The sequence below is a fragment of the Schistocerca serialis genome, chromosome 4, assembly GCF_023864345.2.
Source record: "Schistocerca serialis cubense isolate TAMUIC-IGC-003099 chromosome 4, iqSchSeri2.2, whole genome shotgun sequence".
NCBI lineage: Eukaryota > Metazoa > Arthropoda > Insecta > Orthoptera > Acrididae > Schistocerca > Schistocerca serialis.
Genome location: NC_064641.1, coordinates 395,457,590 through 395,481,886, shown reverse-complemented (window position 1 = coordinate 395,481,886; position 24,297 = coordinate 395,457,590). Strand labels below are relative to the sequence as shown.

The 24,297-nt window shown below is 38.8% G+C and overlaps 1 protein-coding gene across 3 annotated transcripts in view; it reads right to left on the bottom strand.

Moving 5' to 3' along the window:
• Window positions 1-24,297, bottom strand: part of LOC126474922 (myosin regulatory light polypeptide 9-like) — a 145,665-nt gene that overhangs the window by 47,157 nt on the left and 74,211 nt on the right. For 2 of the 3 annotated variants that reach the window (XM_050102427.1, XM_050102429.1), the window contains one exon: window positions 17,034-17,480. In XM_050102427.1, the coding sequence (XP_049958384.1) occupies window positions 17,034-17,480 (447 nt within the window). Of the gene's footprint in view, window positions 1-17,033; window positions 17,481-17,765; window positions 17,835-24,297 lie in introns of those variants that run through there. The other variant, XM_050102428.1, reaches the window with a different exon arrangement.

Below are 24,297 nucleotides of genomic sequence, written 5' to 3'. Positions count from 1 at the left end.
AGTTTATCCAAAGACCAGAAAATGATTTGGTTTGACAAACATTATAGAAACTGAAACCTTACGTTACAATTTGTTAACAGTATATCTCCAGTAGGACTAATCATGCACACTTGATATAATTTTATTGATGCTAAAGGAAAATTTATCACATAACTATGTATCCCCATGAGTATTCTCACTCTTTGTGAGCTATACGCTACCTGACCACAAAGCTCAGATTCATGTAGTATAACTTCCTTATTTTGTTCTTCTGCGCTTCATTTTCTCTTTGTTCTTTCTATGTATCTAGAAAGATATGTTCTGTGTATCTACAAGTGTCTACCTATGTATGGCAATTGTTGTCAGACATTCAGTATTCTCCTTTTTATCCTCAATAGAAAATATATTGGTACATGACCTTAAAGTGTGTACTTATTGTATAAATGGTTAGCTATCTATTATTCAGAAGCCACTGTGCAGTTCCTTTGTTGTTCATTTAACATCAGTGCCTTTAATTTAATCTTGGAACATATGTAATTACAGTCCTCTATGATACAATTTTATGCATTCAGTTCTGTCTATTTTATACTTATATCATCCTTCCTGTATCCTGTGCCTACTTATTACACCAATATATTGTCATTACTATACCTTTAATAACATATGACAATTGTTTGTATGTGAGAATCACCAACAACCACCTTTCCACACAAATAAATGACCGCTGCCAAATTAGGGCCAAGAACACATTTGACCATCTAGTGAAAGAACACACTGCTGAGCACAAAATACTCAATTCCAATGACTGGTTCACAACTTGTGCCATATGGGCTCACTGTACCCCCTCCTCTGTCTCCTCTCTCCATTTTCCATGAATTATATAGATGGGAACTATCCTTACCACACTTCCTTTGCTCCTACAATCCTCCCAACCTTGATCTCCAGTAGCACCCATTCCACACACTCTGCCACCTGCATCCCAATGTCCCCCAGTTTTCTAATTTTTACACTTGATTTCCCTTTTCCTTCACTTTGCTCCCCCTCTGCACCTTCTTTCTCCTCTCACCAACTCCACCTAATACAACCCCTTACCCCTCACAGGCTACAGCACTGGTATTAGTTAAACGTGTGTGTGTGTGTGTGTGTGTGTGTGTGTGTGTTCTGTATCAGTTATCTCTGAAGAAGGACATTGTCCAAAAGGTTAGCAACGTATTCAGTCAGATTGTTTCTATGGCTATTGACCATTCAGCACCTCGACTATATGGTCAGGTGCTATTTTTATGTCTACCAGTATTTCCTAATGGTTCATAATTATTGTTTGCTTGTTTCACTGTTCAGTCATCCCCATTCTGTTGATGTGTTGTTTCCTTTTTACACATCCTGGCTCTACTTTTTTGCTTCTTACAGGAAATGCATGGTCCAGTCATATTAATATGACCACTGTCTGTCTTTAATAGCAATGAACAATAACCACTCACAGATGGCAAGTGGCACCACTAGCAGTGGAAGGTATATAAAGTATTTTGGGGGGCATGGAAAACAATGTAGTCATTGTCGTAAGGTGTAAACAGAACAATTTATCTATGTCCAAAATGGCCTGATCATTGACTTTCAGGCCAAGGGTGGCATCATTTCTGAAAGGGCCAAAGGTGGCATCATTTCTGAAACAGCTAAGTTTGTAAACTGTTCACATGCCACCGTGGTTAAAGTATACTGTACATGGCAAAATGGCATTAGGTATCACTGGTGCCGAGGCCATGAATGACAAGGTGATGATGGCTGCGGAGATGTAAATGGGTGAATAAACATGCCACTATTGAGCAACTGGCCACAGTGAACCAAGGACTACCAACAGTGTTTCCTCAACCACATTCAGTGGATGTTGCTGTGTATGGGTCTCCACAGCAGACACTTGGTTCGGGCACCCATGCTGACTGCTGCTCTTCAGTGACGAAAGCTGGAATTTGCATGCCAATGCCACAACTGGATGTCCACTGAGTAGCAACAGAGGAATCACATTTTATGCTTCATTGGACAGATGGCAGTTGGCATGTACAGCATGAAAAGTCTGAGAGTAAACACCCTGCAACAATGATCAGAAGGGTCCAGGTTGGAGGGCATTCCCTGGGTGATCTTGTAATTCTGATAGGCACAATGAATTAATACAAATATGCTTCTTTTCTTGGGGACCATGTCCAACCTACATGCAGGTTGTTTTTCCTAGGTATGATGGCATCTACCAGCAGAACAATGCAATGTGTCACACAGCTTGTAGTGAACAAGTGCAGTTCAAAGAGCACCAGATGAGTTTATTGTACTCTCTTGGCCACCAAACTCCTCAGATTTAAACCTGAATCTCTGGGACCACCTCAATAGGCTGTTCACACTGTGCAACCTCAATCTAGCTCAGCTGACTACGGCAGTAGAGTCAACATGGCTCCACATCACTGTCAACACCTTCCGGAACTTCACTGCCTCTCTTTTTGCTCATCTCACTGCAGACTGCACTGCAAAAGGTGGTTATTCAGCCTTTTGATGGGAGTTCACATTAGTCTGACTGGACAGTGTATTACAGATTTCTCATATAATATTGTTATGTTTTTACCTCTAAGCATACATCCTTTTACTTGTCTTACAAATTTAATTACAGACAAATGTAGTTTTCTTTTGTCAATCTTAGCTGGAGGGCAGGGTGGAGGGTAAAAATCGTAGAGGGAGACCAAGAGATGAATACACTAAGCAGATTCAGAAGGACGTAGGCTGCAGTAGGCACTGGGAGATGAAGAGGCTTGCACAGGATAGAGTAGCATGGAGAGCTGCATCAAACCAGTCTCAGGACTGAAGACTACAACAACAACAACATCATAGCTCCTGTGCAGGTTTCAGTTCCAAGTATCAATTGCTTTATAAAATTACAGCTCTGTATTCTTCCTTATCTTTCCACCAAGTCTTATGTGCATTGTGCTACATATCATTAAAGACTTGTGTAGTTTATTACTGATGATATTTTCATCTTCTATGTGAATTTCATAGCCTAACAATGGAAAGTGTGTCACCTGTTCTATTGGGTGTTCACACATTATTATTTTAGAACATACTGGAACTTTCCACTTGAAGACCATGAGTTCAGTATTGTTCTCTCTTCTTTTTTATTGAAACTTTTAGAAGACAGTTCTCAGATATTTCATTCAGGTGTGGTATTGCAGAATGAAGATCATTTTCTGTCTGTTGAATTATTTTTGGTTGTCAGAAAAGAGTAAAGGTCTTAATTTATGTGTCATGGTGTAACTCTGATACCTTGCTTAACTTCACATATCCATTGTCATTTGTGTCACCACTACAAAAAGTAAGTGAAACATTAAACTGTTTGTTTCAATCCTGTGTTCATAATGGTCCTGTTTTCTCTTTGTCTGTATTTGTTATAATTTCTATGTGATAGTATAAAGCCTCTATAATGTTGTTAAATACATGGAAAACATTTATTTTTCCATGGTGTTGGAAAAAGTTTGCTTCTGTTTACTTAACTGAAATCCTTTTCACATATATAAACATGGTGTTGTGGTCTTCAGCCTGAAAACTGGTTTGATGCAGTTCTCCATGACAGTCTATCCACTGAAAACCTCTTCATATCAGCATAACTCTTGCAGCCTACACCTGCATGAACCTGCTTGCTGTAACCAAGCCTTGGTCTCCATGCACAGTTGTTCTCCCTCATCATTTCCTACCATTATTTTAATTCTCGGTAACTCATAATTGAAGAAAACTATTTGTTGTACAGAACTTTAAACAGTAGGGTAAAGTGACAACAGCCTCACAGTACAATTATTCTCTTATAAAGTTTATTGACAAGAATCACTAATAGTTCAAAATCAATAGTAACATTCAGAAATATAATATTAAAATGAGAAACTACTTCCATGATCCCTTCCTTAGCCTTGACTTGGTATGTTAGGGGGTGAGGTATTAAAATATAAAAACCTTTTAACATCTAACCAGTGTGTAAATAATTTGATATATAATAAAAACAACTTCAAAAACAAACATGCTTGTTTCAAAGAGGAAAAGCAATATTGAAAATTGCGATTTTTTTTTTCAGTGTGTTCATGTTTTTCAGTGAGAAAATACATTATACTTGTAAAACTGAATTGTTCCACATCATCATTAGAGTTTGCAGTTATGATCAGTGGAACATTCAAATGTCTAAATTAACTAAACTTCTCCCCAAATTTGATTCAGTGACTCTTCATATGTGAATCCCTCTAATCTTCATCATTATTCTGTAACACTACATTTCAAAAAATGGTTCAAATGGCTCTGAGCACTATGGGACTTAACATCTGAGGTCATCAGTCCCCTAGAACTTAGAACTACTTAAACCTAACTAATATTTCAAAAGCTTCTGTTCTGTCTCATCTGAACTGTTTATCTGTACTCTTATAAATACACTGGACTCTTATTTCAGGACAACACATACAAATTCTGACAGAATAGATTAAATAATAATCAAGAAATAGCCCAAGAATTGTGTTAAGTATAACAGCAATATTAAGCCTTAAAATAAAACAAAGGATATGTGATCTGTTGTGTAGTTGGGTTTGAGAGCCTTGTGTTGTCAGACGATCTATATATTTTCGTAATGGGGCAAAGTGCACAATTCAGCACTACTGCAAGGCTACTATTGTTGATATTTCACACTCTGTTTAGTGGACATTGGTTTGTGACCTTTACTCTAGTGACTAATTCCTGATCTGGCAAATCTGCCAGACAGAGCATTCCCTAAAACAAAGCCACCATGATAAGCACTCTGTAAGATGAACTGCACAGTGGTCAGCCATAGATTGGACATATAGTATCCACGGACGGGTGGACTACTTCGCCAGCATGATCTACCATGCCACTTATGTATCCCTATCCCATTTTTAGGACCCACTCTGTGGAGCAACAGGTGTCATTTTGCAAACAGAGGGAGATGTGTGGTTCTGTAGTGTCACAACCGCATACCATTTGCTGAGAATGTTTTTCGTAAAAAGTCAATTTACACCCTTAAAAAAATGAAGTTTATTCACAGCAAGACACACACACCAGATGCTACTAGGGGACAGTGCAAGCTATAGTAAGTCCATATTATGAAGCAAAGTCCAGTCCAAGCAAATATAACACCATGGGCAGCATGATAACACTTGTGGCATGCACTCCACTGCTCACATCAACACACACAGGGGACAGAGTCATCTTGCCCTGTGCTGACTTATATGCTGGAATCCCATCAGAGGCCATGCCTAAGGATCATAACCACCTGAGTGGTGGTGTCGTAGTAATGTTATCTATACTAATTTTGTGCCAGCTTCTCAGTTTCTATGGAAATGTTGTTAATGTGGTAATTAGTGGCCACTAAAGGATAAGAACCTAGGTGATGTATGGTCCAGAGAAGCCACTACTGGGGAAAGTGGCAGATAAATGTCCCTGGGCATTGCTGTGAAACTCCAGGGCAGAATGGTGCTCAGTAGGAGTTGCACGATTCATCCCAGGACCAGAGGGTCTGCCAGGGATGGAGAAACTGACAGCCACTGACCAGGATGGAGGAGGTGAAGTTGACATTGGTTGTGCTGCTCATGGCTGGAGGCCATGGGATAGATCATGGATCCTTGGTGGGCAGAGATCATCCCATGGATCCAGGTTGTGTGGCATACAGAGATTGTCCCATGGATCCAGGTTTGATGGCATTGAAGCTTGCGCTGGTGATCCAAGTTTGGTGGAATCTGAGCTCATGGGTCCACACTGGGGCGCCCATCTGGAAAGGAGAAGCCTGAACAACAACATAACAACACGCAACTTTGGCAGATGCGAAATATCCAAGAGGGTGCACTGATGGATGGCCCATTCTGCTGGACTGCAGCCTTTAGTGAGAGCAGCCTTGAAATTTACTAGAAGACCACAACATGTATTAAATGCAGTGGTGGACATCATTTCCTTTCAGGTAGTAGCTGTAACATCATCTTCTTCTTGTTCAAGTCCATTGGCCAAGGGACTGAAAACCATGGCTGTCACTGGTAGTTGCCTGAAAGAATAATTGTGCAAATTGTATTTTAGTCCTTTTGCTGTTTCATGAATCATAAAGGAAGAAAAGAGTTTGTTCCAAAATACTGCCCACTGTGTGCTTAGCTATGACAAGAACATTTACTGGATGTGTTACTTGTTGTAAGTAAAATTGTAAGTTTTTCTTGTTGGAACACCTGATAGCATCCATAGGCCTACAGGTTTCTCTCCCCTGCCTTCATGGGTGGCACCCCTAAACTTAAGTAAGTAGATTGGTTTAGAAAGGATATAAAAGCACCAGTGGCCAGAAGTAATTTCACAGGGTGTTTGACTGTGAACACATCTAAGTACATTTGCTAGGTTTTTTCCTTAGAAGTCTATGCTTCTATAGATCTATCAGTTACTTGGCATATTTTCATAGGTCGGGACATATCTGCATTAGAACTGCTTTGCAGCAGTGTGCCTCTTGCAGTTGTCCTTTTCTTACCCACCTGGAGGATGTTGCATGTTAGTGGGATGTGTGTGTGTGTGGCAAAGGAGACAATATTTACTACAGGGCAGTGGCACTGTTGCTGACACAGCTCGTTGTTACTGGCATGGGTGTTTACAAGATCACCCTACCCACAGAGTAGTTGATGGCCCTGTGGGAGGTGGTGTGATGTCTGAAGTAACTGTTTCAGGGGAGCTGAATACTGTGACAGAGTTGACTTCCTCAATATGTGGTTCCTCACTTCTGCATCTGGAGCAAAGCAATGGGGGGTGGGGGGTAAAACACATTGTAACATGCCTAATTAGGTATATACACATAATTAAGCCCACAAAAGCATTTAAAATTGTAGTTTCTATTTAATCAGTATAGTTTGCTCGTTGCATTTGATTGAATGAAGCTCTTTTCATGATATTGGAATTCTGACTGGCTGCAATAATATGTGTCTACATAAAAAAATGTTCTTGCAATGAGGAAAACATTCCAGGGAACTCAAGTTCTACAGCTCCTGATACTCTGTAGTATTTGGTTGAACACTAATAAATATTCCATGGTGAAAAATCTATACTTTCACCTAATTATGAAAGTGTTCAAAGCCCTTCATTAGACCAGCAAAGGAGACATGGAGACATGACATGACGAAGAATTTTGGTTTGTGTTACCATGACTAATGAGGAAGTATTGAATAGGATTGGGGAGAAGAGAAGTTTGTGGCACAACTTGACCAGAAGAAGGGATCGGTTGGTAGGACATGTTCTAAGGCATCAAGGGATCACCAATTTAGTATTGGAGGGCAGTGTGGAGGGTAAAAATCGTAGAGGGAGACCAAGAGATGAATACACTAAGCAGATTCAGAAGGATGTAGGTTGCAGTAGGTACTGGGACATGAAAAAGCTTGCACAGGATAGAGTAGCATGGAGAGCTGCATCAAACCAGTCTCAGGACTGAAGACCACAACAACAACAACAATACCATGACCATCAATCAGCATCCAGCTTTCAATCGACACCAAGAGAGAGAAGTTGTTGGGATTTCAGTTCTAGTAATGGTTTAGTTTAAAACTGCCCATTCAGTACACTAGCTCTGGAGTAAGCATGTCTGTGGCACATGTCACATGGTCATGATCAAGTCCGTTGCAGCATGATGTGGAACAATATCAGAAATGCTAAACAAGTCCTTGATATCTTTACCATAAAAAAAAGCAAGAGAGTTACCAAAATAATTTCTCTCACTAGCTGAATAGGAAAGACCTTTGGGCAGGTGGTCAACTTCCACCTTGTCTGAACCTTACAGTTGAAATAGATCCATAGTCACTTTCAGTGATGGTTAGGGGGAAATCGTTCACTATTGGTAACATGACTACATGGGAGGCAGCTAAGCAGTAGGCTCTTACTGGTAGAAATCATCTCATATGAGTTTTCTTTGGTACTGTATAGGCTTAAAACACAACTTGGAAGTTCTATGTCTTCAGACTGCTCCATGCATGTGGTCTCAAGGGATGTCATATGATGATTTTATAGATCTCCCATTTCTCACATTAATTTTAATATAGAGTGGTGATGTACTATCAGACCAATTTAGAGAATGATGTTTCTTAAGATAGTTTCAAAAGTGCTACCCTGGTTTTCTATTCATTGCCAATAGCCCTGTTAAGTGCTACTTATTTGTGAATAACTTTTCAGCTTTATGCTCTTCTTCCAGCATTCCAGCAACCATACATCAGTTGCAGCTGACAGTTAAGAGTCTAGAAAAACTGGCTTCAGATACAATTTGAAATTTAAAATTTTCACTGAAAAATTTATGTATTTTGGTTTCAAAATGGTTCAAATGGCTCTGAGTGCTATAGGACTTAACATTTGAGGTCATCAGCCCCTAGAACTACTTAAACCTAACTAACCTAACACATCCTCGCCCGAGGCAGGATTCGAACCTGTGACCGTAGCAGTCGCACGCTTCCAGACTGAAGTGCCTAGAACCGCTCAGCCACACCAGCCGGCTATTTTGGTTTCAAACCATTCACATGTTGTTATTGGCTTTCAATACAAAGAGACAGGTGCACCATTTAAACTTACAGAAAGAGGTTTCTTGGACTAATTTTTTTCTGAAAATCTTAAATGGCTTCCACACTTGAAGAACTGGATAGTAGTGTCTCTCAAATTGCTTAACATGTGTGATAGACATGACTTGCGCAGCAAGAAGAAACTACTTTCCCCAGTTATAACAAAAATTTGTCAGTTATGGCTTTGCTATGGCTATGCACCAGATCATCATATTAGAAATATTAGATGCAGTCAGCCATGAATGTATATTAAGCTGTTCACTTCAGTGCTTAGAAGCAACCTCATTCTCAGACCTTTATTGTCCGCCCCCAGTAGCTCAGTGGTCAACGAAACAGAATGTCAGCCCTAAGGCCCCAGGTTCAATCCTGGCTGAGTCGGAGATTGTCTCCACTCAGGGGCTGGGTGTTGTGTTGTCATCATCATTTCATCCCTATCGATGTGCAAGTTGCTGAAGTGGCATCAAATCGAAAGACTTGCACCTGGCGAATGGTCTACCTGACGGGAGGCTCTAGTCACATGTCATTTCATTTCAGCGCCTTTATTGAGGCTGGTGAGCAACCTTTGTACTTCAGGCAGTTACTCTTAATGATGCAACAAGTACATACAAGATATAGTCATGTCCCATTCCACTTGTATACCATACCATTGCTCACACCTCTTTCTAACAGCCTTTTAACAACACAACATTTAATGAGCAACAAGTCCACTTAGGATATGTGCAAAGAACATATATACTTTTTTCCAAATACCAAATATTAATGTTATACCTTGGCTCCTTATTTAAGACTTGACTCTATTAAGAACAGAATGCACTTGAAATGTAATTTCCAACTTGACTAATTACAATATTATAAATCAGGACAATGATTTTATCATAATGTATACTGATGACTCAAAACATCAGACACCATTGACTATACCATAGACCTTCCTCATTATGTCTTCAGGACATGAACAAATTTCTCATCTGCTTCGAATCCCTTCCTTTAGTACCCTACATGCAATAAAGCTAATGTAACCAGTGGAATAGTGGCCAAAAACACAAAACTCCCTGTTTACCATACAGCAAAGATGCTGAGTTGCATTTTGGCACAACAAAAAGACTCTCACAATTGCAGCTTTTGGCCGTTAAGGCCTTCGTCAATAATAGACAGGGATATGCACACTAACATACACACACTTACGCAAACGCAACTCACACACACGACTTCAGTCTCAGGCAACTGAAACCTGAGACTGCAGTCATGTCCGTGTGTGTGTGTGTGTGTGTGTGTGTGTGTGTGTGTGTGTGTGTGTACGCATGTGCACGTGCACGCGCCTGCCCGCGTATGTCGATCTGTTGTTGACGAAGGCCTTAACGGCCAAAAGCTATAATTGTGAGAGTCTTTATGTTGTGCCTATCTGCAACTCAGCATCTCCACTATATGGTGAGTAGCAACTTTCCTTCTCATAATATTGTTAAATTCCATAGTGGATTTTCCATTGTTTGAAAACTCCCTTTTTCTCTTACAAGATGAGATATGCATATAATTTGACTGGGAACTGGAATATGTGGGAATTCCAGCAAATGAACATGCAGATATAGCAGCAGTGGAGGCCAGCACAGAAAACAGTGGACACAATATGCCATTCTCATACAGGTTGTCAGCTCACTGTTCAGTTGGAGAACCATGCAGTTGTTAGACAAGGTGTGGTTGATGGTGGGCAACAATAAGTGAAACCAAATATCCAGCCATGGAATACCTCACACAGGTTACTCCAGTGAGATGAAGTACCCTTGAAATGTCTCCTTATAATGCATAATCCAGTAATCCATTCGTTCATGATGCAGTGGGAAGAATGCACAAAGTGAGATCCTGTGGCACCATATACCACATTTTAAGACTGTATTTTGTACCCTGACAAGATGGCAGAAGTGAACAGGGTACTAGCACAAACAGGCAGCCTGGGTGGCTGACTAAAGGGATAAGAATATCTTGTAGAACAAAGTGGCAATTATATCAAAACGTTAGAAACAGTCAAAATCTAAATGCAGCAGCCCATTACAAACAGTATTGTAAGGTGCTTAAAAAAGTTATTAGGAAGGCAAAAAGTATGTGGTATGCAGATAGAATAGCTAAGTCTCAGGATAAAATTAAAACCATATGGTCAGTCGTAAAGGAAGTGGCTGGTCTGCAGAGACAGGTCGAGGATATAGAATCAGTGCGTAGTGGGGATGTCCGTGTTGCTGATAAGTCGCATATATGTACAGTACTTAATAATCACTTTCTGAATATAGCAGGTGAACTAAATAGAAACCTAGTCCCAACAGGGAATCATATAGCGCTCTTAGAAAAAAGTGTTCCGAGACTGTTACCTGAAATGCTCCTCCATGATACTGACAAGAGGGAGATTGAGTTAATAATTAAATCACTAAAGACCAAGAACTCTCATGGATATGACGGGGTATCTAGCAGAATACTGAAGTATTGTTCCACGTATATTAGCTCAGTACTTAGCCATATCTGTAACTTTTCCTTTAGCAGTGGTCGGTTTCCTGACCGATTAAAGTACTCGGTAGTGAAGCCACTTTATAAAAAGGGAGACAGGGATAATGTTGACAATTATAGACCTATTTCTATGCCATCGGTGTTTGCTAAAGTTATCGAGAGGCTTGTATATACAAGGTTACTGCAGCATTTAAATTCACATAATTTGCTGTCAAATGTACAGTTTGGTTTTAGAAATGGCTTAACAACTGAAAATGCTATATTCTCTTTTCTCTGTGAGGTTTTGGACGGATTAAATAAAAGGTTGAGAACGTTAGGTGTTTTCTTTGATTTAACGAAGGCTTTTGACTGTGTTGACCACAAAATATTACTGCAGAAGTTGGAACATTATGGAGTAAGGGGAGTAGCTTACAATTGGTTCGCCTCCTACTTTAAGAACAGAAAGCAGAAGGTAATCCTCCGCAATATTGAGAGTGGTAATGATGTTCAGTCCCAATGGGGCACTGTTAAATGGGGCGTTCCCCAAGGGTCGGTGCTGGGGCCACTGCTGTTCCTTATTTATGTAAATGATATGCCTTCTAGTATTACAGGTGATTCAAAAATATTTCTGTTTGCTGATGACACCACCTTGGTAGTGAAGGATCTTGTGTGTAATATTGAAACATTATCAAATAATGTAGTTCATGAAGTAAGTTCGTGGCTTGTGGAAAATAATTTGATGCTAAATCACAGTAAGACTCAGTTTTTACAGTTTCTAACCCACAATTCAACAAGAACTGACATTTTAATCAGACAGAATGGGCATGTTATAAGCGAGACGGAACAGTTCAAGTTCCTAGGCGTACAGATAGATAGTAAGCTGTTGTGGAAAGCCCATGTTCAGGATCTTGTTCAGAAACTAAATGCCGCTTTATTTACCATTAGAACAGTATCTGAAATAAGTGACATTTCAACACGAAAAGTAGTATACTTCGCATATTTTCATACGCTTATGTCATATGGTATTATTTTTTGGGGTAATTCTTCTGATTCAAAAAGGGTATTTTTGGCTCAAAAACGGGCTGTTTGAGCTATGTATGGTGTAAGTTCGAAAACCTCTTGTCGACCCCTATTCAATAGTCTGGGAATTTTGACATTGCCCTCACAGTACGTATTTTCTTTAATGTCGTTTGTTGTTAGCAATATTAGCTTATTCCCAAGAGTTAGCAGCTTTCACTCAGTTAATACTAGGCAGAAATCAAATCTGCATGTGGAATGCACTTCCTTGACTCTTGTGCAGAAAGGAGTGCAGTATTCTGCTGCATCCATTTTCAATAAGCTACCACAAGAACTCAAAAATCTTAGCAGTAGCCCAAACACTTTTAAGTCTAAACTGAAGAGTTTCCTCATGGCTCACTCCTTCTATTCTGTCGAGGAGCTCCTGGAAGAGATAAAAAATTAAGCAAATTCCAGTGTTACATTCTTGATTTTCTTTATTTAAACTAACGACTTGTTTCATTTTATCTGTTTCTACAATCGTGTTATAATTTCATGTATTGACTCGTTCCATGACCATGGAGACTTCTCCTAAATGTGGTCCCACGGAACAATAAATAAAATAAATAAATAAATAAATAAATAAACTTTAGTGAGGACTTGCTCTCTATTTTATTTGGTGGCGAGGGGAGGTGTCCAAACTTTTAAAATTTTTTATGTTGTCTAGACTCTATTTTAAGCTTTTGGGTTGGATGTTTTAGTATCTTGTAAACAGTGTGCATCATCCCTTTTTACTTTGATGATCACCCAGCTATGTTTCCATGCTATATTATTTTAGATCCTTCTCGGTCCACTTTCTCATATTTAGTACAAGGTTTAGAAGTGACAGATGCTATGTTTGTGTAAATATGTATGTCTCTCTCTCTCTCTCTCTCTCTGTGTGTGTGTGTGTGTGTGTGTGTGTGTGTGTGTGTGTGTGTGAGAGAGAGAGAGAGAGAGAGAGAGAGAGAGAGAGAGAGAGTGTGTACTGTCCCTTTTTGTATCGTGTCTTTTGAATACTGTAAATACATTCAGCAACATAATGTGAAACACAAACTGCACACCTACAATAATGTATATGCATAGTGAGAGAACCAGGTGATCTGTGGATGGTGACAGCATTGTTCCACGAACTTATGATTTCACAAAATGGAAATGGTGAGGAACTCTTGTTGTAAACTTGAGAGAGAATGGTTGTGAGTACTTTTTATGTAATAACTAGTGTTGTTTTAGTTGCCATTAAAGGATTTGAATGTAAAGCTACATCCTTATGTGACCAACATTTCAATTGTGATTGATGTCAAAGGATAGGTAATGTATATAAATATTATTGGAGAATATAATTATAATTTCAAGATACATTTGTGATAATTATTTCAGTAATTTTTTACCATGCTCTCACCATGTTACTAATGACAGTTTGTGGACCTTAGGCACAGATGTACGATGGATGGCTAGTACAAACCTGCATAATGGTCATTGCCGTATTTGGGGAAGTTATTATTTCACTGATTTTCAATTTCCATACAATATGACAGCCACCACCCACTCTCCAGTTACAGCTCTACACTAGGACACATGCCACCCTCCACCTCAAAAAACTATCCAATCTCCTCGTTTCCCACCTCCGGAAAGGCAACTCACTCACCCTTCACAACCTTTCCAGCAAACCTCAACCTCCTCTCATTGCACACAAACCCAGTCTCTCCCATCTACTCAATCTCCCACTTCCAGCTCCACTCCCTCCAAAACCTCAAAATTCCAATCAACACAATCTGGAACCACAACACCCTAATTCAGTAGTGAACCTTTCCTCCAAACCTCTCTCCCAATCCGAAACCTCTGTCCTATCCAAAGGCCTCACCTTCAGCCCCACTCCCAGATTCAACCAAACAGCCCTCGTCAAAGATTTACTGTCCTACACTTGTACTCTCTGCTGGAAATATCACTTTGCCACGAAGAAAAACGATCCTAATCCTACTCCTAATGATCCAACTCCCCAAGACACTATCCAAATTAAACCCTGCCTGGAACAGTTCCGTCCTCTGTCACAGCGGGACCCACCTCCTCTTCCTCAAAATCACCATCTCCAAACCTTCCAGGAATTTCTGATTTCCAGCCTTGCCTCTCAATCCTTCTTAAAAAACCTTAATCCTACTCCCAACATCACCACTGCTGAAGCCCAGGCTATCCGTGATCTGAAGGCTGACCGATCCATCGTCATTCTTCCGGCGGACAAGGGTTCCACGACCGTGGTACTTGATCATCGGGAGTATGTAGCTGAGGGACTGCGTCAGCTTTCAGACAACACCACATACAAAGTTTGCCAAGGTAATCCCATTCCTGATGTCCAGGCGGAGCTTCAAGGAATCCTCAGAACCTTAGGCCCCCTGCAAAACCTTTCACCTGACTCCATCAACCTCCCAACCCCACCGACACCACGCACCCCTACCTTCTACCTTCTTCCTAAAATTCACAAACCCAATCATCCTGGCTGCCCCGTTGTAGCTGGTTACCAAGCCCCCACAGAACGTATCTCTGCCTACGTAGATCAACACCTTCAACCCATTACATGCAGCCTCCCATCCTTTATCAAAGACACCAACCACTTTCTCGAACGCCTGGAATCCTTACCCAATCTGTTACCCCGGAAACCATCCTTGTAACCATTGATGCCACTTCCTTATACACAAATATTCTGCACGTCCAGGGCCTTGCTGCAATGGAGCACTTCCTTTCACGCCAATCACCTGCAACCCTACCTAAAACTTCTTTCCTCATTACCTTAGCCATCTTCATCCTGACCCACAACTTCTTCACTTTTGAAGGCCAGACATACCAACAATTAAAGGGAACACCCATGGGTACCAGGATGGCCCCCTCGTACGCCAACCTATTCATGGGTCGGTTAGAGGAAGCCTTCTTGGTTACTCAGGCCTGCCAACCCAAAGTTTGGTACAGATTTATTGATGACATCTTCATGATCTGGACTCACAGTGAAGAAGAACTCCAGAATTTCCTCTCCAACCTCAACTCCTTTGGTTCCATCAGATTCACCTGGTCCTACTCCAAATCCCACGCCACTTTCCTTGATGTTGACCTCCATCTGTCCAAAGGCCAGCTTCACACGTCCGTCCACATCAAACCCACCAACAAGCAATAGTACCTCCATTATGACAGCTCCCACCCATTCCACATCAAACGGTCCCTTCCCTACAGCCTAGGTCTTCGTGGCAAACGAATCTGCTCCAGTCTGGAATCTCTGAACCATTACACCAACGACCTGACAACAGCTTTCGCATCCCGCAACTACCCTCCCGACCTGGTAAAGAAGCAAATAACCAGAGCCACTTCCTCATCCCCTCAAACCCAGAACCTCCCACAGAAGAACCACAAAAGTGCCCCACTTGTGACAGGATACTTTCCGGGACTGGACCAGACTCTGAATGTGGCTCTCCAGCAGGGATACGACTTCCTCAAATCCTGCCCTGAAATGAGATCCATCCTTCATGAAATCCTCCCCACTCCACCAAGAGTGTCTTTCCGCCGTCCACCTAATCTTCATAACCTGTTAGTTCATCCCTATGAAATCCCCAAACCACCTTCCCTACCCTCTGGCTCCTACCCTTGTAACCGCCCCCGGTGTAAAACCTGTCCCATGCACCCTCCCACCACCACCTACTCCAGTCCTGTAACCCGGAAGGCGTACACAATCAAAGGCAGAGCCACGTGTGAAAGCACCCACATGATTTACCAACTGACATGCCTACACTGTGACGAATTGTATGTGGGAATGACCAGCAACAAACTGTCCATTCGCATGAATGGACACAGGCAGACAGTGTTTGTTGGTAATGAGGATCACCCTTTGGCTAAACATGCCTTGGTGCACGGCCAGCACATCTTGGCACAGTGTTGCACCATCCGGGTTATCTGGATACTTCCCACTAACACCAACCTATCCGAACTCCAGAGATGGGAACTTGCTCTTCAATATATCCTCTCTTCCCGTTACCCACCAGGCCTCAATCTCCGCTAATTTCAAGTTGCCGCCACTCATACCTCCCCTGTCATTCAACAACATCTTTGCCTCTGCACTTCCGCCTCGACTGACATCTCTGCCCAAACTCTTTGCCTTTGAATATGTCTGCTTGTGTCTGTATATGTGTGGATGGATATGTGTGTGTGTGTGTGCGAGTGTATACCCATCCTTTTTTCCCCCTAAGGTAAGTCTTTCCGCTCCCGGAATTGGAATGACTCCTTACCCTCTCCCTTAAAACCCACATCCTTTCATCTTTCCCTCTCCTTCACTCTTTCCTGATGAAGCAACCTTTGGTTGCGAAAGCTAGAATTTTGTGTGTATCTTTGTGTTTGTTTGTGTGTCTATCGACCTGCCAGCGCTTTCGTTTGATAAGTCACATCATATATAATTATATATACCGATGGAAAAAAATTGCAACACCAAGAAGGTGTTGTGCAACATAAACAAAAGTTGGTAGGTGTGCTGCTGTATCTGAAAGATGGTATCTATTCATGCCAGCTGCATAAGAGTGGAGCTAGTAGTGCCACTATGAGGAAGCAAATCAGATTTGCTTTAAATACACACTGTAATGGTCATGAGTGTTAGTTACCTTTCAGATTGGATGTGGCTAATTGATGTTAGCCAAGAATGTCTTTAAGGCAGCAAACACACACCTCAATGAGTTTGAATGAGAGCATGTAGGGTGATATGAGAAGCTGGATGCTCCTCCTGCGATATTGCAGAATTCCAAGTGAACAGTATTTTTGTTGCCTTCCCTGATGTTTCACAGTGAAATACAACACAGAAAGAGCCTGGTCATCATATTAGTAATATCAAAATACAACAGTGAGGCTCATCACTTCCAGAACTTCATGTCTAAATATGATCTAATTAATAAGGACATAATTTAAAAAATAAATAACTAACAGCATGAGATAACATCTTACCTCTCGCAGTTCTTCAAGTTTAGCTTCATCCATATCTTTGAGCAGGTCAACATCTCTCTTTGTTGCTGCTGGTGGTGGAACATAATCAGGTTTAACCAGTGGTCTCTCAGAAATATCTGCAGGCACAAATTCTGGTTCCATTATCTTTTGTGCTGGAGCTTTTTCTGCCTGTGATTTATCTGTTGTAGGTTTTGGTTCATCTGAAATGCCACTGACAGTGAGCTCATTATTTTTTTGAATGTCTTTAGATGGTTGATTTGCTTTTGGTTGATCAGTTAATTTAGTTTCTTCAGTATTTTGTTGTCCCTTGGTTTTCTGTGGAGTTGTCTTTACTTGTTCTGTTTGTTCATCTTGTTTCTCATTTTTATTAGGGTCTGTTCCAGTTACTTTTTCCGTTGTTTTCTTTTCTTTCTCCTTTGTTGATCCAGTTGTCTTCTTTTTCTTTGGCTTTGAGAAGATAGATAGTGTTAAAAAAATGATAAATGAAAAGATAATACTTATCACTGAAAATTGAAGTACGAAATGTGTGTATTTGACATGAAAAAAGTGAGACTGGAACAAGTTCTGAAATACAGTGTTGACCAAAGAAGTATCGTTTCTGTGGCTCTGCAATATTGAAAGACTGGTCAAAGTATGAATGTTAGAGACTAAAACTAGTAGGAGACTACTGCTAATTTTGTACTATATCACCAGTGCTTTGGCCAGCCATTTAAAATTGGCGAGTTCACTTACTAACAATGTTGCTGTGGTCAGCACTGGACTAGCTTCCCATTCTAGTGTAAGCATGATCTGATGACTGTTGCTAGTCAACCAAAATTGGCAATTATCGAGTTGTAATTACATCTTATTGCAACCAATACCATTAAAATTCACAGTAAGGAATGCAGATCACTGTGCCTCCCTCACATTACTGTTGGAATTGTAATACATTTATATCGGATATTGAGTATGTTCGAGAAATATCGATTATGGTGACAGATGTTTGTGTATATATTTGTGTGTGTTGAGGCGCATTAGTCAGTCTTCGTGCGCCTATTTTAATAAAGTCAACATGTGTATATTTTAAATAAAGTGTTTTAAAAGTAAAAGTGAGAACTTGATTTGAAACATGGTAGCAGAGCGTGGTTCTTGAAAAGAAAAGTAGAAGTTAAATATTATATTGTGGCCGTCGCGTGTTATTCAGAAAGTTCGACATGGCTGATATAACTATTCCTGTATTTGATGGCGAAGACTATGGGAACTGGAAGCAGCGGATAATCATGTACCTAAAAATGAAGAAATGCTATACAGCGACTACGAGGGCAAAAGTGAGTTCAGACAACGAAACGTGGGATGAAGAGGACTTGAAGGCTATCAACTATATTTATGGTGCAATCACAAATAAGCAACTAGAATTCGTGAGTGACAGAGAAAGTGCTTTCGAGATCATGAAGAAATTTGATGAATTATATTCGAAAGAGTCTACAGCCCTTCAAATATTATGCAGAAACAAGTTGGACAAATTGAGGTTAAGTGATTACAGTGATACGGGGACATTTTTCAGTGCATTTGAAAAAACTGTAAATGAGCTGAAATCTGCAGGCGCCAAAGTAACGGAAAAGGAGAAGTTAAATTATATGCTGCGAACGTTACCAGAGTCAATGAGCTATATTGGGGACTTAGTGGACGTCTTGAAGGAAGAGGACCAGACAGTTGAATACGTTAAAAGTAAGATTCAATTATTGAATGCAAAAACTGGAAATGAAGAGGTAAAATCAAATGCATTTCACACAGAAAGAAAATTGAATTCAAGAAATCAGGAGCAAGTATGTTATCGATGCAGCAAAGCAGGTCACTTCAAACGTGATTGTACCCAGGGAAGAACAAGTAACAGAGGCACATGGCATCGTGGAGTACATTTTCAAAGCAGCGACAGAGGTAATGGAAATATGCAGCGTGGAGGCTATAGCAATGTACAGCGTGGATATTACGGCAACATGCAGCGTGGAGGTTATGGCAGCAGGCAACGTGGTCGAGGAGAGCAGCATGGTTTTAGCAGCGGTCGGCATCACAGCAAGCAAGGTTACCATCAGAGTGATCATGGTATGAGTAGTTTTATAACAGAGGTTAATTCTATGATAGGTCAAAATAGAACAGTAGAGTCAAGTAATAACAATCAAATTCAAATCAATTGGTTATTAGACAGTGGCTGTACTGATCATGTTATTAATAATGAGGAATATTTTTCTAAGAGTATAACTTTAAAACAACCTATAAATGTAAAAATTGCTGATGGAAAAATTTTGCAAGCTACTAAAGTTGGTAATGTAATTAGTAATTTTCCTGTCTATGATCAAATGGTTCCAATTAATATGCGAAATGTTTTCTTTGTAAAAGACATAGACAAAAACTTGATCAGTTATGCTAAAATTACAGATAATCACAAAATTGTATCGGTAGGGAATAATGCAAAAATTTTTGATAAAGCTAATGGATTGATTGCGATTGCATGGAAAGAGGGTCGGTTGTATAAAATGAGTAGTACTATTAATAAAGGAGAAGTTAATGTTAATGTTATGAGTAAAGACAATAATATGACAGCAAAGGAAAAATGGCACCGCATTTTGGGACATGTTAATTTCAATTATCTAAATACTTTATGTAAACATCAATTGTTAGATGGGGTTCCTTCAGAACTAGAATCAGAATTTATGAAATGTAAAATCTGTATCGAAAACAAAATGCATAATGTTCCTTTTAAAAATAATAGAACCAAAGCAAAAGAAATCTTAGAAATTGTTCACACAGATCTAAATGGGCCTCACTCAACTACTGGAATGCATGGGGAAAGATATTTTCTTTCTTTCATTGATGATTACAGTAAGGCAGCTCGTGTTTACACCATAAAATCTAAAGATCAAGTATACAAATGTTTTGTAGAGTATATTAATGAAGTTGAGAATCTCACTGGGAAAACTGTTAAAAAGATAAGATGTGACAATGGGAAGGAATATTTAAATGAAAATGTCTATGAATTTGTGAGACAAAAAGGAATTGTATTGAATGCTTGTCCACCTTATGTGCATGAGCTTAATGGTACTGCTGAAAGGTATAACAGATCCATCATGGACATGTCACGGTGTCTGCTAGCCGAAGCGCGAGTAGACAAGAGATTTTGGCCTGAAGTGGTTTGTGCAGCAGCATACCTCAAAAACAGAACTTTAGCTAACACCATTGAAAAGAAAACTCCTTATGAGATATTACTGGGAAAAAAACCTAATGTTAATCATTTGAAGTTGTATGGGAGTAGAGTTTTTGTAAGAGTACCTGAGCAACTGAGAAAGTCGAAATGGGATAGGAAAGCCGATTTGGGGGTTTTAATGGGTTATTGTGAAGTAGGCTACAGAGTGCTAATAAATAATAAGATAGTTGTTGCTAGACATGTGGACATTGTTGAAAGTGGTGTTAAATGTATTGGGTTTAAAGATTATGATTCAGTAAGTGAATATTCTAGTGATTCTGAACACGAAAGTATAGAAAATGAAACTGAACTAATAGAAAAACAGAAGGAAATTGAGAAAAATGAAAAGCTTTCTGATAATCATGAATCAGAGAAAGTACTTGAGTTGAGGAGATCATCTAGAGAAAGAAAACCAAAAATATTAAATGATTATGTTTACAGCAATTTTATTTATGTAAACTTTTGCAGTGCAAATAGTCCGGAAAGCTTTGAGGAGGCGATTAACAGTGCCGAATCAAATTATTGGGAAAAAGCGATGAATAAGGAAATTGATTGTTTGAACAAAAACAAAACATGGGAATTAGTAGATAAACCAGTTGATAAAGAAGCCATTGATGTAAAGTGGGTTTTCACAAAGAAATCAGAGGGTGTTTACAAAGCAAGATTAGTTGTCAGGGGGTTTCAACAAAAAGAAATCGTTGAGGATATTTATTCTCCAGTAACCAATATGCAAACATTAAAGATTTTGTTGTCATACTGTTGTCAAGAAGGTTTGGTTATAGAACAAATGGACGTAGAGACTGCGTTTCTAAATTGTAAAGTTTTATCTGAAGTTTATGTAAAGCAGCCAAGAGGATATGATGATGGTACGGGTAGAGTCTGTAAATTGTATAAAGCATTGTATGGTTTGCGAGAAAGCTCACGAGCTTGGTACAATTGTCTTGACGAGTTTTTAAGAAGTTTAGGTTTTAAAAGGAGTAAATATGATTATTGTCTTTATGTATTGAGAGATGGAGATGTCTTGATTTATTTGATTATTTTTGTCGACGATTTGCTCATTTGCTGTGTGAGAAAAGAAAAAATTGTTAAGATTAAGAACTTATTGTCAAAGCGATTTAATATGAAAGATTTAGGTGAGGTAAAAAGATATCTTGGCATCGATATTAATTATGATTATGAAACAAGAGTTATGAGTTTGAGTCAAGAAAAATACATTGATTCGTTAGCTGCGAAATATAAAATTGAAGATTCGATCTTGTACAAAACTCCAATGGAAGTAAATTTAAAGTTAGAACCAGCGTATGAAGATTGTAATGACGTTAGATATAGAAACTTGATAGGTGCACTCTTGTACATAAGTTCGGGTACTAGACCAGATATTAGCTATAGTGTGAATTACTTGAGCAGATTCCAAAGTTGTTACAGTAGTACTCATTTTAAATATGCTTTGAGAATTTTGAAATATTTATATTTAACTAAAGATTTGAAATTAAACTATTGTAGGAATGAAGGTGCTGAGATATTAGATTGTTTTGTGGATTCAGATTGGGCAGGTGATAGTGTGGATAGAAAGTCAACTTCTGGTTATGTAATTAGATTATTTAGTAATGTTGTATTTTGGAAGTCAAGAAAACAAGCGAGTGTCACAAAGGCTTCAACTTTTGCAGAATATGTAGCATTGTCTGAAGCTGTTAGCGAGGTGAAACTTGTACATGATATTTTAGACATTTTTAATGTTAAATTTGAAAAACCTATTGTCATATATGAAGATAATTCAGGAGCATTAAATATAGCGAAGTTTGGTAATTTCACAAAGAATTCAAAATATATAGAAGTACATTACCATTTTGTGCATGAGTATTATTTACAGGGACTCATTGATATTGTTAAAGTAGATTCGAATGAAAATGTTGCAGATATATTCACAAAGTCGTTATGTAAAGAAAAATTCATTAAAATTAGGAATATGTTAAACATCGCGATATAAATGTAAGGAGGCGTGTTGGAATTGTAATACATTTATATCGGATATCGAGTATGTTCGAGAAATATCGATTATGGTGACAGATGTTTGTGTATATATTTGTGTGTGTTGAGGCGCATTAGTCAGTCTTCGTGCGCCTATTTTAATAAAGTCAACATGTGTATATTTTAAATAAAGTGTTTTAAAAGTAAAAGTGAGAACTTGATTTGAAACAATTACAATATCAAATATTACAAACATTTAAGAGACAAAATAGATGTAAAAAATTTGTTGGGGAGCAAGAACGGAAAAGTTTTTGAATTCTTATAAAAAAATTAAATATTGAGACAGCTTTTATTGTGGCACATAAAGTGTTTGTGTTTACTTGAATTGTTTGCTTGAAATACCCTGAGTTAAATGAGAAAACAGCTAGAATATTTATTTTTCTGAAGAAAGGAGAAACAAGCAGAAAAGGGAAATTCTATGAACATGAGAAAAGTGATAAAAAGAATAGTGAATCACAAAGAATACTATGACAAGACTGACACAAGAGACAACTCATTTGTAACACAGGTACTGCTGAAGTTGAAAGAAAAATTTCTGTAGAGAATAGTTTTGTTGTGTGGCATGATTGTTGAAGTTACACATAAATAATGCCCCATGAAAACAATGTTTGGTGAGTTTGCTATGAAGATCATTTCAGTTACTTGTTGAAGTTGTCATTTTATGAGTCACTTGAGGTTATGTTCTAATACATTGATGATTATCTGAGTATGGGTTAGTGAGAAAGGTCTTTGGAGAGGGGAGGGTCATACTGACAAGGTGCAGTCATAATTTTAGCGTCTGATAAATGGGAAAATCATATGTACAACACCGACAAAAAATCTGTTTGGCATAATACAATGAACAGACTGTGAAAACAACAATACATAATAAGAAATACTTATGACAAAAAAATTTCTCATTCAGAAACTAAAAGGTTACAAAACAGTTGCACAGCTAGAACTAACAAATACAAGTGAAATTTATTCAATTTTTGCAGCTTAAAACGTGACATTATTCAAAACATTGGAGGTATGAATTAAACTACGCCTTCAGTCACAACTTTTTCGTGTTTTATTAACTACAAGCTGCATTTCAGACTCTGTGGGTCCATCGTCAGGTGAAATTTGTCTTAATACATGTCTTATTTCTTCTCTTGAATGAGGTGAAATGCATATTCCTGTCATGGAGAGGTTTAATGTAAGTTTATGAATTTTGTAAGTCGAACGAGGAAAATATGTGCAAAATAGTGGAAAAGGAACAGTGTAAACTTACCACATAGTACAAGTGACATTATTTTCAAAACAACTAACTTTTCAGAAACAGACAGAATAATCAACATAAAAAGACAGCTATTTGTAACATGCGTAAAAAACACTAAGAAACTGTCACAGGAGACTAGCTTCTAATGTAGTGTTTTACAAGGAAATAGAACCAGCAGTGGTCATGATCAGGAAGATTTACATCTCATTCTTTGGATATTTAATCAGGAAACAAAATCATCCAGAGAATGATAAAAGATATTCCCTCCCCCCTCACACACACACACACACACACACACGCACACACACACCCACACACATACACACACACACGCACACGCACACACACACACACACACACACACACACACACACACACACACACACACATACATACTCTCTCTCATTCTTCCATTACCAAATTAATGATAAGGCTGTCTCTTATCAGATTCTACCTTTTTTAAACATACTGTATCATAACTATCTTGTCTCCATGACTCAATTCAATACCTCTTCATTGATATGATGGTAAATAATAAAACAGAAGTTAAAAACTGTAAATGACCAGAAATTCAAATATAACTTATAAGCATATTACACTACCTGTTTCTTCTATTAATTACCTAATTTTAGTCTCTGGTAATATTTGAGGGACCATTGCTCATTTAAATACAAGCTACCTGTAACACACACCCTAATAACTGATATAGTCACATAATTTTTGAATGTATACTGATAGCAAACAGTGACTGAATGATAATAACCAGAAAAGTAACA